This window comes from Carcharodon carcharias, chromosome 11 (genome assembly GCF_017639515.1).
Source record: "Carcharodon carcharias isolate sCarCar2 chromosome 11, sCarCar2.pri, whole genome shotgun sequence".
NCBI lineage: Eukaryota > Metazoa > Chordata > Chondrichthyes > Lamniformes > Lamnidae > Carcharodon > Carcharodon carcharias.
In genome coordinates this window covers 59,406,060-59,423,338 of record NC_054477.1, presented here as the reverse complement: position 1 = coordinate 59,423,338, position 17,279 = coordinate 59,406,060, and the positions used below count along the sequence as shown (strand labels likewise).

At 41.0% G+C, this 17,279-nt stretch overlaps 1 protein-coding gene across 3 annotated transcripts in view; it reads right to left on the bottom strand.

Moving 5' to 3' along the window:
• Positions 1-17,279, bottom strand: part of cenpj (centromere protein J) — a 96,355-nt gene that overhangs the window by 41,163 nt on the left and 37,913 nt on the right. For all 3 annotated transcript variants that reach the window (XM_041199821.1, XM_041199823.1, XM_041199824.1), the window contains exons 7-8: positions 11,775-13,455; positions 6,570-6,702 (exon numbers count right to left, since the gene is read on the bottom strand). In XM_041199821.1, coding sequence (XP_041055755.1) covers positions 6,570-6,702; positions 11,775-13,455 — 1,814 coding nt within the window. The remainder of the gene's footprint in view (positions 1-6,569; positions 6,703-11,774; positions 13,456-17,279) is intronic.

The following is a 17,279-nucleotide window of genomic DNA, read 5'->3' as shown; positions in this document are numbered from 1 at the left end:
TATTGCTTAAGTGTTTAGATATGATGATAGAAATTAGAATGTACATGGTTCAGTTAAGGATATGTAACGACTGTTCAAGATAACTGCAGAAAAGAAATTGCTAACTGTAGACCAGTTAGTGGAACATCAGTCGTGGACAAAGTCTTAGAATGTATAATTGACGATAAAATTAGTGGAACAATAAAATTAGCAAGCATGGATTTATAAAAGGTTCACGTTTCACACATCAGTTAGAGGTCTTTGAAGAAATTGGACAGTATAGTTACAAGAGGCAAATTTAATTGAGTGCATCAGAGTTGATGTGATGGCAGAGGCCGGGAGAATCAGGTGGCAGTACCCGCATCCGGAAAACTGTCCCCAATTAGGTTAATGGCAGGAAGAACCTGATGCAGGAATCCCACCCACTAGTGGCAGTGTTAATTAGGTTCATTAGCTACTCAACACCAACTCTACAGGTGGGAATTTCTGCACCCGCCCGCCGCCGCAATCTTCCAGTCCCACCACAAGTCAATGGACTTCTGGCTGGGGCGCTATCTTGCCTGCGGTGGGTCCGGCTTGCGACAGGGCTGGAAAATCCAACCTACTAGTTCACTGGAATTCAGTGGTGGCTCAGGGATTAAGTGGGACTCACGTGGCTCTCCTGCGTATCCTGAAGGCTTCCCAGCAAACCCCGTCGGGTTTGCCTGCAGTCTCGTGAAGGGTCATTTGTTGACAGGCACTGCCCGATCAAGAGACCCGGGATTGAGTAGGCAGGGGCATGGGGGGTGGGTGGGAGAGCGGCCTTAAAGCCACCCCCAAACCATGCCTCTGAACCCTTGCCAATTCCCCATCCAGACTGTCCAGGAATGCTGCAGCAATCTGTGGACTGGTCCTCAGAGCACTATCTGTGGCAGCCTCTGCTTCAGTGGAGGTCCTCTGATTGATTAGCAGCTCTCAGGGGCAGGATTCCACCCCATTGGGGGTCTTATAGTGTAGAAGGCTCGACGCTGGCCAGTTAAGTGCCTGAGGGCACTTAAATAGTGTGGGGCCTCCCCCACAGAAGCAACGCAGAGTTCCTACTGGATTTTCAACTGCTAGGGTAGGAGTGATGTGGGGGGTAGGGGGTGGTGGCGGGGAGACACCCGTCAATAGCATTAAATGCCAGCCATGGAATGCAGTATATGTGGTATGCATGTATTTTCAGAAATTGTTCAATAATTTATCTCACAGGAAGTCTGTTACAAAAGCTATGATACGTAATGAAAGAGCAGATGTAGCAGTATGGATAGAAAGTTGGTCGACGGTTTGCAAATAAATACTTTGCTCAGACAGGAGAAGGATTAACTACAGGGATCAGTGCTGAGTCCAATTTTGTTTTCGGTATGAGTTGGGCACAGGGAGCAGGACATCAAAATTTGGTGACAGCAAAACATTGCAGGCAGTTAGACTTGTCAAAAAATGAAGTAGTCTGTATAAGACTTAACAAGAACATAATTAATGGAATGTGCGATAGCGAGACCACAGGCACACAGGCTGAAGCAAAAAAAACAAGGCCAGGCAGTTCAAAGGCAGGAGGAGGGAACTGAAATCCAATTAGCAGGCACTGTGTTTGATAACATTGCTCAGAAAGACATAGGGGAAAACAATTCAGCTGAAGTGTTTAACGCAAGGCAGTTAACTGAGTTGCAGCAAAAGGATTTGCAATTAAACAGTTATATCAGACAGCTTACTCAGAAACAAAGGTAAAACATATTCCGAAATGTTGTTACCTTAAGAGTGATACTTTAATGAGAAAGTGGAGGCCGGATCATGTTTCAGCAAAAGAAAGCCGAACAGAGGCACATCAGATTGTTATCCCATAAGGGTATAGAAATGAAATTCTGAGGATTGCTCATGAAATTCCAATGGGGGACATTTAGGAATTAGAAAGACGCAGGCAAAAGTACAGAAAGATTTTTATTGGCCAGGATTGCATAGGGATGTAGCTAAATTCTGTAGAACATGTTACACATGTCAAGTGACAGGGAAACCACAAGCAGTGATTAAGACAGCACCTTTAATCCCAATACCAGCATTTGAAGAACTTTTTACTAGGGTCATGACTGATTGTATAAGACCCCTCCCTAAGACTAAAAGTGGAAATCAGTGCTTACTGACAATAATGGATATGTCTACCAGGTTTCCTGAAAATATTAGAATAAAATATTTAGAAATATTACAGCTAAGAAGATTATGGAAGAGTTAACCAAATTTTTTTACAAGACATGGCTTACCTAAGGAAATACAGTCATATCAGGGTTCACATTTTATGTCACAGCTATTTAAGGAAGTAATGAACAATTTGGGGATAAAACAGTTTAAGTTAACAGCTTATCATCCAGAGTCACAAGGGGCTTTGGAAAGATGGCATCAAACTTTAAAAACTATGATGACAGCATACTGTCAGGATTATCCACAGGATTGGGATAGGGGAGTTCCATTCTTGTTATTTGTTATTAGGGACGCTCCTAATGCATCAACTGGTTTTAGTCCTTTTGAACTAGTTTATGGTCAGGAGGTAAGGGGACGACTTAAATTGATTTATGAGAAATTGGTTGCTCAAAAATTCAGAAACTACTCTCCTAGATTACGTATCAAACTTGAGAGAGACTAGACAGAGCATGTGAGTTGGCTAGGGAACATTTAAGACATCACAGCAAGTGATGAAAGTGAAAGCAAACAGGAAGGCTACAGCTTGGAATTTTGTTGCTGGAGAGGAAGTGCTAGTTCTGTTACCAATACTGAATGACTCATTAAAGGCAAGGTTTCTTGGGCCTTACAGGATTGAAAAGAAATTGTGTTAAGTAAATTATTTAATAAATACTCCAGGTAGAAGAAAGAAGCAGAAGGTGTGTCACGTGAAAATGCTTAAGAAGTACTTTGACAGGGAAGAGGAACAAAAGAGTTATTGGTGGTGGTAGATAATAAGAAAGAGGTAGAAATGCAGTAGTCTAAAATTGATTTTCCTCTAATCAAATTGGATAATGAGGGGGTACCTGAAAACTTAAATGTAATATTGAGTTACCTTCCAGACAAGTGTCAAAGTGATTTAGAAAAACTATTGCAGTCACAATGCTATTTGTGGAAATAAGTTGGGGAGGCCAGATTTAGCTATACATGATATCTCTGTAGAATTTTCAACTTCAATAAGGCAACTTTCTTACAGATTAAATCCAGCAAAGTTATCACAAGTACAGAAAGAAATTGATTTCATGCTTCAAAATGATATCATTGAGTCTAGTTGCAGTAACTGGAGTTCACCTATCATACTGGTACCGAAACCGGATGGAACGAGAAGACTGTGTGTGGACTATCGAAAGATGAATATGGTGACAAAAACGGATTCGTATGCGGTGACAAAAACCACAGTTGGAGGATTGTATTGAGAAAGTGGGACAATCAAGATTTATCACAATGACTTGCTAAAAGGATATTGGCAACTACCGCTATTGGAGAGAGCAAAGGAGATATCTGCTTTTGTGACGCCAAATGGACTATATCAGTTTAAAGTCATGCCATTCAGTATAAAGAAGGCACCTGCGACATTTCAAAGACTGAAGTTTTCAGTCAGACATGGGAGGAGCATTTACAACATCTGGTAGATGTATCCCAGGCTGTTGAAGGAGGCAAGGGAAGAGATATCAGGGGGCCTGGCAGTAATTTTCAAATCCTTTCTGCCCACAGGTAAGGCGCCAGAGGACTGGAGGACTGCTAACGTTGTCCCATTATTAAAAAAGGGAGGAAGGGATAGACCAGGAAATTATAGGCCAGTCAGTCTAACCTCAGTGGTGGGGAAGTTACTAGAAAGAATTCCGAGGGAAAGAGTATATCTACACTTGGAGAGACGTGGATTAATCAGGGATAGTCAGCATGGATTTGTTAAGGGAAGGTCGTGTTTGACAAATTTGATTGAATTTTATGAGGAGGTAAATAGGAGCATAGATGAGGGTAATGCATTTGATGTGGTCTACATGGGCTTTAGCAAGGTTTTTGATAAGGTCCCTCATGGCAGACTGGTCCATGGCTCCAAGGCAAAGTGGAATGTTGGATCCAAAATTCGCTGAGTGGCAGAAAGCAGAGGGTGATGGTAGAGGGATGTTTCTGTGACTGGAAGTCTGTTTCCAATGGGGTTCCTCAGGGCTCTGTGCTGGGGCCCTTGCTGTTTGTGGTGTACATAAATGATCTGGACTTAAATGTAGGGGGTGTGATCAATAGGCTTGCAGGTGACACAAAAATTGGTAGGGTGCTAAATAGTGAGGAGGATAGCCGTAAACTGCAGGAGGATATCAATGGGCTGGTCAGGTGGGTAGAGCAGTGGCAAATGGAATTTAACATGGAAAAGTGTGAGGTAATGCACTTGGGGAGGGATAACAAGGCAAGGGGGGTTACACTATGAACGGTAGGACCCTGGAAAGTACTGAAGATCAGAGATATCTTGGTGTACATATCCATAGATCCCTGAAGGTAGCAGGGCAGGTAGATGAGGTGGTTAAGAAGGCATATGGGATACTTGTATTCTATACCTCGGCTAATAAAAGCAAGAGTAGGGAGGTTATGCTAGAACTGTATAAAATGCTGGTTAGGCCACAACTGGAGTACTGTGTGCAGTTCCGGTTACCACATTATAAGAAGGATGCGATTGCGCTGGAGAGGGTGCAGAGATTTACCAGGATGCTGCCTGGGCTAGAGGGTCTGAGCTATGAGTAAAGGTTGGATAGGTTGGGATTGTTTTCCTTGGGGCAACAAAGATTGAGAGGGAACCTGATAGAAATGTATAAGATTATGAGGGGCATAGATAGGGTGGATAGGAAGGCACATTTTTCATTAGTAAAGGGGTCAATAACCAGGGGGCATAGATTTAAGGCAAGAGGTAGAAGGCTAAGGGGGGAGTTGAGGAGAAATGTTTTCACCCAAAGGGTGTTGGGAGTCTTGAACTCACTGCCATTTAAGAAGTATTTAGATATTCACTTGCGTTGCCATAGCCTCCCGGGCTACGGGCCAAGCACTGAAAAATAGGATTAGTATAGGCTGATCTTTGTTGACCAGTGTGGACACGATGGGCCGAATGGCCTTCTTCTGTGCTGTAGACATCTGAGTCTATGAGCTTGTCCCTATCTACTCTGTCCAGCCCCCTTGTGATTTTGAACATCTCCATCAAATCTCCTCTTAGCCGTCTTCTCTCCAAGGAGACACTCCCAACCTCTCCGTTCTATCTTCATGACTGAAGTTTCTCATCCCTGGAACCATTTTCGTAAACCTCTTCTGCACTCTCACCAATGTTTTCATATCCTTCCCAGAACTGTACAATGCCCCAGCTAAAGTCTATAGAAGGGGAGATATATTTTACTGACCTGAAAGCAAAGAGAAACATGAAAGATCTTATATTTGGAAGGATTTAAGTTTCAAAGAGGTGGGAGAACAATGGAACTTGAGGTGAAAGAAAATGGTATTTTAGAGTTACTGTGGAGGGCTTAGGTTGGCTGTAGCTGTTTGAGCTATTGGGCCATTGAGCTGGAGGTGTGAGATATAGCTGTTGAAGATATAGCTGGAGCTGTGGCTGAGAGGATGCAGTTTGAATCACTCATCCAGTCAAGCCAGTAAAGTCTTGGGCTGCTAAGAGCAGTTTTATTCTGAAGCTTGGATTTTCACAGCAGAGTGGAAGTTAGTTACAGGTCATATGGTATACCTTTATTGGATCTACAGCCTTGCCGTGGGTAATATTATTGGGTTTGTTTTAAATAGTTAAACATCTATAAGGGAGTATTGCCTGGAAGGTGTTTACTTGTGGTCTGACCAAGTAGAGAGACTTTTTGGGGGAATGTTTTGTAAAACTAAGTTTAACTGTGTATCTGTAATCTTGTGTGCTTAAGTTTTCTTTTATTATTGTTAATAAAACTCTTATTTTGAATTTTTAAAATCTCAAAAAAGCGTTACTGGGTTTCTTAGTGCCGAGATCAGTCCGTCCCCTTCTCATTTTCAGAAGACAAAAAAAGGGTATGGCCCGTAAGTCAAGTTAATCTCTGGGGCTTGATTTGTGCAGCAATTAACGCCAGCTGTGGTCATAACAACATCAATTAATTTCGTAGACCATTTTGGTTATCGAATATACACTGTTGAGAAGTTCTTAGTTCTGAGTGTTCAGCAAGGGTTGCCTGTGAAATTAAGCAGCTTTACAATATGTATTTGGCTTGCCTTGCATTTTCTTGGTTTACCTTCAAAAATATTAGCGGCATTCACATGGCAGAATGTGCAAAAGTCACAAATATCCAGTTCAGATTCCAATGGGATACTATTGTTACACCAAAGTAAGCTACTAGGGAGATACTAGGGAATACAAGTGCACTTATAAAACTGTTCCCAAAAGAATTTAAGGGAAGACCCAAAATTTATAACAAATAGTGACGTGCAGTCAATTTTTATGGAAGTTATTTGCTTCATTCCATGCATGTTTAAGGAAAGTAACAAAATTTTTCTTTATTTCAAATCAGGCCATAGAGAAAGAAGGCTTGTATTAGTGTTTTCCTCTATTGGAAATAACCTTGCACACTTACCTAAGGTCCACCAGGGCTTTTTCCCTATCATTTCGGAGTTTGGCCAGCGTAGCATTTTCTGCTCGAAATTGGTCTATTTCAGATTCTAATTCTACCAGTTTATCCCTCAGCAACTTGGACTGGATACCAGCACCTAGCAAACAGCACAATGTATTTAAAATGAATGTGATAAAAAAATAATTTTACTGAAAAACTGGAAAGCTAACATTGACTGAAAGATACAATTTATGATGTTATGAAAATTGGAAATAGAGAGGAGAGGGTAGTGGTTTTCTTGATTGTTCACCATAAAGTCAGCGAAACACCTATTGAAACCATATGTGCAAGTACTAATATAATTTTTACCAGAGGTTCTGCACTTCTTCCACCAGAGATAACGTGGGCAAGCTAGTGAACCCCCAAATAAATTCACTCCAATTTATTGTATGTATTACTCCCCTATGTGTACATTTATATACGTTTTCTGTGTGTTGTGAATCATTATCAATTGATATTGTTTGAAGATCATGAAATTTCTTTATCATTGACAACGATTCTAGTCTGTTCTTTCGTTGTCACTTTTCCCTCACTAATACACTGGACAAGATTTTGTTTCCCAACAATTTTTAGCAAAGAAAAAGATAGTACAGTCAAGACAACTGCACACTCACTCACCAATATTTCCATAAGACTAAAATATTTATAAACAAAAAAACTTCAACTTTGCTCCAAACTATTAGAAATATTGTCATTGCATTTACCACTTGCTCCAATAATTTTTCCCTCCTTTTTTTATTCTTTTCACAGGACGTGGGCGTTGCTGGCTGGCCAGCATTTACTGCCCATCCCTAATTGCCCTTGAGAAGATGGTAATGAGCCACCGCCTTGAACCACTGTAGTCCATGTGATGTAAGTACACCCAAGGTACTGTTGGGGAGGAAGTTCCATTTTCTTACACATCCTGTTCTCCAAAAGTGGATACATTCTCCCTCAACACATCACAATCCAAACTAGTCCATCTATCTGAATTCTGGTTGGAGTACAAATAAGAATTTATTAGTCGAGGCATTGAATACAAGAGCAGGGAGGTTATGACGGAGTTGTATAAAACGTTAGTTAGGCCACATCTGGAGTACTGTGTGCAGTTCTAGTTGCCACACTATAGTAAGGGTGTGACTGCACTAGAGAGGGTGCAGAGGAGATTCGCCAGGGTGTTGCCTGGGCTGGAGTGTTTCAGCTAGGAAGAGAGATTTATAGGCTGGGGTTGTTCCTTGGTGCAGAGAAGGCTGAGGGGGGACCTGATTGAGGTGTACAAAATTATGAGGGGCATAGGAAGGGTAAATGGGAAGAAATTTTTGCCTTTAGTGGAGGGTTCAAAGATTTAAGGTAAGGGACAAAAGGTTTGGAGGGCATTTGAGGACGTTTTTTCACCCAGAGGGTGGAGGGCATCTGGAACACACTGCCTGAAAGGATGGTAGAGGTGCAAACATTGACAACATTTAAAAAGTATTTAGATGAATATTTGAAACACCATGGCATACAAGGCTATGGGCCATGTGCTAGAAAATGGCATTAGAGTAGATAAGAGCTTGATGACTGGCACAGACACGATGGGCCGAAGGGCCTCTTTCCATGCTGCAAACTCTATGACAATATAAGAACATAAGAAATAGGTGCAGAAGTATGACATTCAGCCTTTTGAGACTGCTCCACCACTCAATAAGCTAATACATCTCAGTTACACCTTTTCACATCTTCTCAGACTATCCCCATATCACTTGGTATCCAAAAATCTATCAATCTCTGAAATAAATATACTCAATGACTGAGAAACTACAGATCTTTGGGGTATTGGATTACAAAGGTTACAGACCTTTGCTGAAAAGATTTCTCCTCATCACATTCCTAAATGGACAACCCCTTATTCTGAGACTGAGAGTCGATGTTCTAGATTCCCCAGACAGGGGAAACATTCATCCAACATCTATCCTGTCAAGCCCTTTGAGAATCTAAATGTTTCAATTAGATCACCTCTCATTCTTCTGAATGCTGGGGCATACAGGTCAATCCCCTCATCCCATTGTTGCATTCCCTTCAAGGCAGCACGTTCTTCTTTTAGGTAAGGAGGCCAAAATTGTGCAGTACTCCACGTGTAGTGTCACCAAGGCCCTATCTAATTGCAGGAAAATTTCTTCACCATTATACTCCAATCTCTTTGTAATAAAGGTTAGTATGCCTAGACTGGATCTGGGGCAGGTGGTGAGGGAACCAACAAAGAGGGGAAAACACACTTGACCTCGTCTTCACCAACCTGCCTGCTGCAGATGCATCTGTCCATGACTGTATCGGTAGGAGTGACCACTGCACAGTCTTTGTTCAGTTTACCCTCCATCGCGTTTTGTGACGTTACTACCATGATAAATGGGGTAGATTTCAAACAGATCTAGCAACAACAGATCTAGCAACAGTGGGCAACCATGAGGTGCTGTGGGCCATCAGCAGCAACAGAATTGTACTCAATCACAATCTGTAACCTCATGGCCCAGCATATCCTCCGCTCTACCATTACCACTAAACCAGAGATCAACGCTGGTTCAATGAACGGTCCAGTAGGGCATGCCAGGAGCAGCACCAGGCATACCTAAAAATGAGGTCTCAACCTGGTGAAGCTACAATACAGGATACTTGTGTGCCAAACAGCATAAGTGATAGAGCTAAACGATTCCACAACCAATGAAGCAGCTCTAAGCTGTGCAATCCTGCCACATCCAGTCATAAATGGTGGAGGACAATCAAACAATCACTGGAGGATGACGTTCCACAAATATCCCCATCCTCAATGATGAGGGAGCCCAGCACATCAGTGCTAAAGGCTGACTCATTTGCAACAATCTTCAGCCAGAAATGCTGAATGGATGATCCATCTCGGCCTCCTCCGGAGGTTTCCAGCATCACAGATGTCAGTCTTCAGCCAATTTGATTCCTTCCTCTTGATATCAAGAAACAGCTGAAGGCACTGGATACAGCAAAGGCTATGGGCCCTGACAATATTCCGGCAATAGTACTGAAGACTTGTGCTCCACAACATGCCGCGCCCCTAGCCAAGCAGTTCCAGTACAGCTGAAACACTGGCATCTACATGGCAATGTGGAAAATTGCCCAAGTATGTCCTGTAGACAAAAGGCAGGACAAGTCCAACCTGGCCAATTACTGCCCCATCAGTCTACTCTCATTCATCAATAAAGTGATGGAATGGGTCATCAACAGTGCTATCATGTGGTACTTGCTTAGCAATAATCTGCTCAGTAACACCCAGTTTGGGTTCCACCAGGGCCACTCAGCTCCTGGTCTCATCACAGCCTTGGTTCAAACATGGACAAATGAGCTGAACTCCAAGAGGTGAGGTGAGGGTGACTGCCCTTGGCATCAAGGCAGCATTTGAACAAGTATGGCATTAATGAGCCCTAGCAAAATTGGAAACAATGGGAATTGGGGGGTAAAACTCTCTGCTGGTTGGAGTCATACCTAGCACAAGGAAAGATGGTTGTGGTTGTTGGAGGTCAATCATTTCAGTTCCAGGACATCACTACAGGAGTTCCTCAGGCTAGTGTCCTAGGCCCAACCATCTTCAGCTGCTTCATCAATGAGCTTCCTTCCAACATAAGGTCAGAAGTGGGGATGTTCACTGATGATTGCACAATGTTCAGCACCATTCGTGACTCCTCAGATACTAAAGCAGTTAATGTCCATCCAAATGCAGCAAGACCTGGACCATGTCCAGGTTTGGGCTGACAAGTGGCAAGTAACATTCATGCCATACAATGACCATCTCCAACAAGAGAGAATCTAATCATCGCTCCTTGACATTCGACAGCATTACCGTCGCTGAATCCCCCACTATCAACATTCTGGGAATTACCATTGACCAATATAAAATGTGTTCTCCAGGACCAGAGAGGTTGTTCAGCAATAATTATGAACTTACTCCACCTTTAAATTCAGTTACAACATACGCGGATGCCACAGTTCTAATTAGTGAATGCTGACAGTTTCACCAATATTACAACCGCAGAGTCCAGGCTGATGTGTTTCTACGCAGCCACTTTTGTTTTGTTTTTCCTGCCTTGTTGTGCTTTTATATTTCTTTTCTAAACTGTTCCAACATTCTTGTCTGTCTTCCGACCTTTTCTGTTTTACTAGATTTATGTTTTTCTTTGTTTATTTGTTCCTTCCTTTCAGGTGGATGATAATGGAATGCATTGTGGGGAAGCAAGACTGAAAAGGCTTTAATGATTAGTGATTACCTTTCAATTCACTATCTGTTGCCTTCCTTGTCTGTTCTTGCGTAGTCCTCAATCTGTTTTGTCACCCTCAACTTCAAGCTAATATCTGTTGACCTCTTCTGCTCTAATGTAGAGTACCATTCTTTCTTCTTCTTCTCTCCTGTCATTGTTTTTGTTGTGCTGTCATTTACTCCTTTTTTCTTTTAACCCTCCAAATCCAATTACACTGTCCCCTATTCCACCATCTGGCACTCATAGTCAATGTTAGTTCACTGTATGACATCCACTTGCCTCCATCTCCTCCATCCCATATATTCTTGTTATACCTCCATGTTTCGTAATCTCCCTCTCCAATCCCCACCACAACCCCGTTCCGTTTGCCATATTATACTTATTGAAGCCTAAGTCCAACACCAAGCTGGGTACAGATATTCGTCCTCCAAATGCTTATCATGCTGAATTAGTAGGCAAAGATATTTTAAAAGCAAGTTTTCAGTTCTCAATGTAGAAATGACAACCTGCAAGGCAGAAACTGGGCAAGAGTGGGATTGGGCAGTAGGTGGGCTAAACATCTTTATGAACTTCTAGTTCACACTGTGGAGCAGTATATCTCCTAGTTCATCCCTATCTCCATAACTGTCATCATCTCTGACTGCCTGCATTTCCTCTGAGTCCACATCACAAAGCTCTCAGACAGGAATGCCAGTTTGTTTATAAAACGCTTAAAAAATAATTCAGGGCCATATACTATATTTAAAACTGATGGAACTGCTTGCATATCATTTTTTAATCTAGCTCTTGGGCATTGAAGGTTAGCCATACCAGCCCTAGCCCAACAGAAATACATTGAGTATCACCGTATTCCACAAGCTTTCTTAAACTCTTAAGAACAGTGAAAACATACTTCATATTTCTTAAATCAAAATGAAAACAGAAAGCATACCTAATGGTTTATCATTCACAGCTTTAAAGTTTTGTTCCAGTCCTTGATTAAATCCGAGTTCTGTCTTAGGTTTCAGAGAAGGAAACAACTTTGTTATCAAATCAGAGATGGGGGGTGAATCCGTGGATTTGTTCACATTCTTTTCATCCACAGGCTCTCCCTTCTTAGCAGAAGCAACTTTTCTTCGCATAACTTTATCCTCAAAAACTCTTCCAGAAGAGGAACCTAATACAGATGTATTAACAGGCTCTGTTGAGTTATCTTCACAGTTAATGAGTCCAGTCTCTTCCAGGTCAGCCCATGTTTGGTCATCATCAAATTCAACCTTTTCTTGATGCAAAGGTGAACTGCTTTTGCATCTAGAATTAAAGGGTGACGAATCTGATTTCTGGCTCAAAAAAAGCTTTTTGTTTTCTATAACAGTAGGCATTTCAATATCAACATCAGACAACGACGAAGACGACAAGTCAAGATCTGTGTCTATGTTCTTGTCTTTATTGTGAATATCTGTTGGTTGTTTTCCACATTTAGATTTAGGATTGTCTTCTTTGTCACTGCTGCAGACAACTGACTGTTCCTTCATTGTTTTTTCATTTGTCAATGTGGAATCAAGATCATCCACTTCCGAATCTGAAGTGGTATCACAGTTGCTATATTCATCCTCTGGGGGATCACATTCAACATTTTTGAATGCTACTTTATCACTGACTGGAGAGGCAAAAGCATTTTTAAAATTTTCCTCTACTTTAATACCATGTGCTAAAATATCACGACTTTTAAAATAAACATTTTCCTTTTCCTCAAAATCTGTATTCCCATAATTCATTGGCCCGTTTGAATTTTCAGCCACTTGGTGTTGTTCAGATTTGATTGGGGTAGATGACAACTTGCGACCTTCATTGTTTTGGCAATCATGCTGTACCAATTTTAACATAAAGGAAGAATTACTAGAGAAGGAAAGTTCTTCAGCAGCCTGCTCCAGAAACTCAAACTCATTCAATTCTATATTTTCTTTTTCATTTTCCTTGGTCCACTTCTCCAAATTTTTCTGAAATGATATTTCAAGAGTATATTCAGGTCCAGTTGCATCTTTATTATTTGGCCATGAAGAAGCTATATTTTCATTCATCTGAAATCTCTCATCATTATGAACTGATGTTAGTCTATCTGAAGCTATGCTGCTCAGTCCAGTCTGTTTTGGTGTATTCTGTTTGCACTCCTGGGCTATATTTGAACTTACAGTCTTACAGCTGATCTCAATTTTATGGATATTTTGAACTGTACCAACTGGTGTATTTTTTTTTCTCTCTGTGTGCATTGTCGGAGGTGGCGGGAGGGCATCATCTCCATAACTATTATCCAAGGCAGTTAATTTTTTAACACACAAGACAGAGTTGTTCTTTCCTTTACCTCCTGCCTTTGGGTTGTTGCTAACCCCAGTTGAGCCTCCAAAATGGTTTTCTTTGTTTAATAATGTAAATTTACGCTGCAGTTTTTGATGGGTTGCGTTCATTGAGGTTTGAGAACCTGCTACCTGTTGGTTGATTATGTTTGTCTCCTTATCAGCATTGTAAGATGCCAAACTACTTGACTTGACTTTTGAGAATCTTGCTAGTCCTTCACCACGCTTCAGAAACTTTCTCTTCTGGTTGCCTTTGTCCTCAGAGAATATTGCGGGTAGCTATAATTAGAATACATAAGGGAGGACTGATTAAGAGTTTAGTGATTGTTTTTGGAATAGCTTTTTTATTTAATAAATAACTTTAATGCACCAAGATAATGTAAGAAAACATTTTTTAAAAAACTGATTTTCACAGTTTCTAAGAAAAAGAACATTGGCTTCCAGAACCTTACAACAAAGTGCATTACTAGCACTTTCCTCACAGCAACAAGGCATCCCAAAGTACTTCATTTTAAGGGGGAAAATACACTGGATCAGTTTATAGGGTATTTTTGTTTGTGCTGCAAATTGCTGGAAGTGGAAGCTGATAATGAGGTCAATGGGGCATCTGGGTCCTTGGTGAACAATAGGATTGTCCATCTCCTTAATTATTGAGGTTTAAAGATAAAGATAGAGACAGAAAGAAGAACAACAGAGAAGGAAATAGGGTGAATTAAAGTCAAATTAGATACCGAAAGCAAAATAAAGAGAAGGAAAGAAGGATTGGATTAAAAGATTGAAGCAGAGTAGTCTCAGGATAAGGAGTCAGCTGTTTAGGACTGAGAAGAAGAAGAAATTTCTTCACCCAGAGGGTAGTGAATTTTTGTAATTGTCTAATCCAGACGGCTGTGGATGCTTAGATGGTGAATATATTCAAGACAGAAATAGACTGATTTTTGGGCATTAAGGGAATCAAGTGATATGGGGATAGAGCAGGAAAGTGCAGCTGATGTAGAGATTCCGCCATGACTGTACTGAACGGTAGAACAGGCTCTTTGGGCTGTATGGCCCACTTGTGCTCTTATTTCTTACACAAGAGAAAGAGGCAAAAAGTAAAAGAAAGAAAATATATATTTTAAATTTTAAAAATCTCTAGGAACAATTTACTAATGCAGGAGTAAGATTCCACATTTTCAGTTGTTCCTGTTCTGGGCCAGAATGGTTGAGTATTATTGCAGGAATGTAAATCTAGTAATTAAAAAAAGATCACTATGGCATGAAGTACCAACCCTAACCTTCTGTAACAAGCTTAATTCATTTTAACAGTTTTTGAGAGACTAATGGGGAGCAGTGCATATCATCTAGTAATTTGTGATCATTCAAAACTCATCACAGTCACCATTATTTTCCCAGCAAATTCTTGACCAATACTTTTAAAAACACAACACACATTACAAAAGTTGCATTTTTACACAAACAATTTTTTTTTAATCTTTTTCTCGCCCCCAGTCTCAGCGTATTAGGATGATGGCAAAGGTCCAGGGCACAGACTATTGCATCTCCATTACCAGGAGGTGACAATTTATTAGCTCAAAGTCAGAAGTATCCAAAAATGCAGCATTCCTTTACTTCTTGACTGCTGAAAGCACATGTTTTGCAAGAGATATTTTGTCAAAGTTCTGTCCATCTCTGCATTTGGATATTAAAGATATCAACAGCACTTTACATTAAAGAGCTGACAGCATTCCCAGTGTCTTGCCAACTTTCCCTCAAGATTATTAAAAACAGATTAACTGAACAGTCATAGCTTTTTGCAAGGTTTACTGTGTACAAAATGATTACCTACATGTCTATTTCACATGAAATGTAGTGATAAGTTGGAGATAAAAAGTGCTGCTCTGATAACATGACACAGGCTTCTATGCAGCAACAGAGAAAAACTTAAGACTACATTTGTTCAATTTGCTCCTATCGACCTCTTAAATCATTCTTTCACATACATCAAATTTATCTATTGTAAATTTCAATGGTGTGGAAAAAGAGAGAAATCCAAGGAAAGTGTCTCAAAGAGCTTTTGCATCGTTAGTCTTTGAAGAATCCCCTGAATGACACAGTTATGCTAATATCCTCCCAACATTTATCCCTCGGCCAAAACCACAAACAGATTATCTGGTCATTTATCTCATCATGGTAAGACTTTGTTATTTTCAAGTTGGCTGCCTCATTTCCCAAAGAATTTAATGTTCCGTACATTATAACATTGACGAATAGGGAAGCAGAAAGTAGGGTGAAGCACACCACATTACAAGGACTGTGTTCAAGAAGACATACCAACACCTTCACATGCAATTAGGATGGGCAACAAATGCTGGCCTTGGCAGTGCTGCCCAAATCCCATAAATGAATTTTTAAAAAGCTGAAAACAGTCCACGTAACAGATGTTAAGCTTGATAATGCCGGAGAATATCAGGCTGAATGTAAAAAGAAATACAGAAAATAAGTGAAAAAGGATTGACAGCAAAGAGAAAGTATGAGAATAGGTTGCCAGTTAACATAAAAGTATTCCAGTAACAGGGAATACAAGGGAATTCAAGTAATAAGGTACCACTTGACTTGAAGCCCATGGGATAAAAGTGGCAGTAGCACATGGATACAAGTTTAGCTGAGGGATAGAAAACAGAAATAAAAACAGAAATGCTGGAAAAACTCAGCAAGTCTTGCAGTATCTGTGGAGAGAAAAACAGAGTTAATATTTCAAGTCTGTATGACTCGTCTTCAGAGCTGAAGAGGAATAGAAATGTGATGAATTTTATACTGTTTAAGAGGGGGTGAAGCAAAATAGGTCAGGGATAGGTGGGAGTTTAGGAGAGATTGACAAAGAGTCATGGACACAAGACAAAGGGAATGTTAATGGTAGTGTTAAAGACTAAAGAAGATGCTGATAGTAGCATAAAGATAAGATAGCAGGAGAGTTTGGGGCCTTGGACTGTGAGGAGGTGATAAAGGGGTAGGTGTTACGCCTTCTTAGATCGCATGACAAGGTGCCGTAAGAAAGGGATGAGGAGTTGGGGGTGATGGAGGAGTGGACCAAGGTGTCATGGACGGAATGGTCCCTATGGAATGCCATCGGTGGGGGGTTGAAGGGAAGATGTGTTTTATGGTGGAATCATGCTGGATGAGGCGGAAATGATCCTTTGGATGCGGAGGTTGTTTGAGTGAAAAGTGAAAGGTATCCCATCATGGTTCTGGGAAGGAGGGGAAGGGACTGAGGCTAGAGATGCAGGAGATGGATTGGACACGGTTGAGGGCCCTGTCAACCAAAGTGGGGGGAACCCTTGATTAAAGAAAAAGGAAGACATGACAGACGCGCCATTTTGGAAGGTAGCATCATCGGAGCAGAGGCAATGGAGGCAGAGGAACTGGGAGAATGGAATGGAGCCCTTACAGAAAGCATGGTGTGAGGAGCTGTATTTGAGGTAGTGTGTGAGTTGGTGAGCTTGTAATGAATATTGGTAGACAGTCTATCACCAGAAATGAAGACAGAGTAGTCAAGGAAGGGAAGGGAAGTGTCGGAGATGGACCATGTGAAGGCGAGAGGGGTGGAAATTGGAACTAAATTTTTTCCAGGTATTTATTTATTTATTCATTTTTAAAATCTATTTATTTATCATATTTTTTATCCTTATCTCCCACCAACACCCCCAGGGCCATCTGTCACTTGTTTCTACAATGTGCTTTCGCAGAGCACTGACCCTTGTTCTGCTATTAACACATTCTGCTATCTTACCTTTATGCTGCTATCAGCACATTCTTTAGTCTTTAACACTACCATTAACACTCCCTTTGTCTTGTGTCAATCGCTCGAGTTCCCACCTATCCCTGACCTTCTGTTTTGCTCCACCTGCTCCATCTCCTCTTAAACAGTATAAAATCCATCATATTTCTACTATTTAGCTCTGAAGAAGTCATACGGACTTGAAACGTTAACTGTGTTTCTCTCTCCACTGATGCTGCCAGACCTGCTGAGTTTTTCCAGCTTTCTGTTTTTATTTAAGATTTCCAGCATCCTCAGTATTTTGCTTTTATCTTAGGATAGAAAACAGAGTTGTGGTGAATGGTGGTTT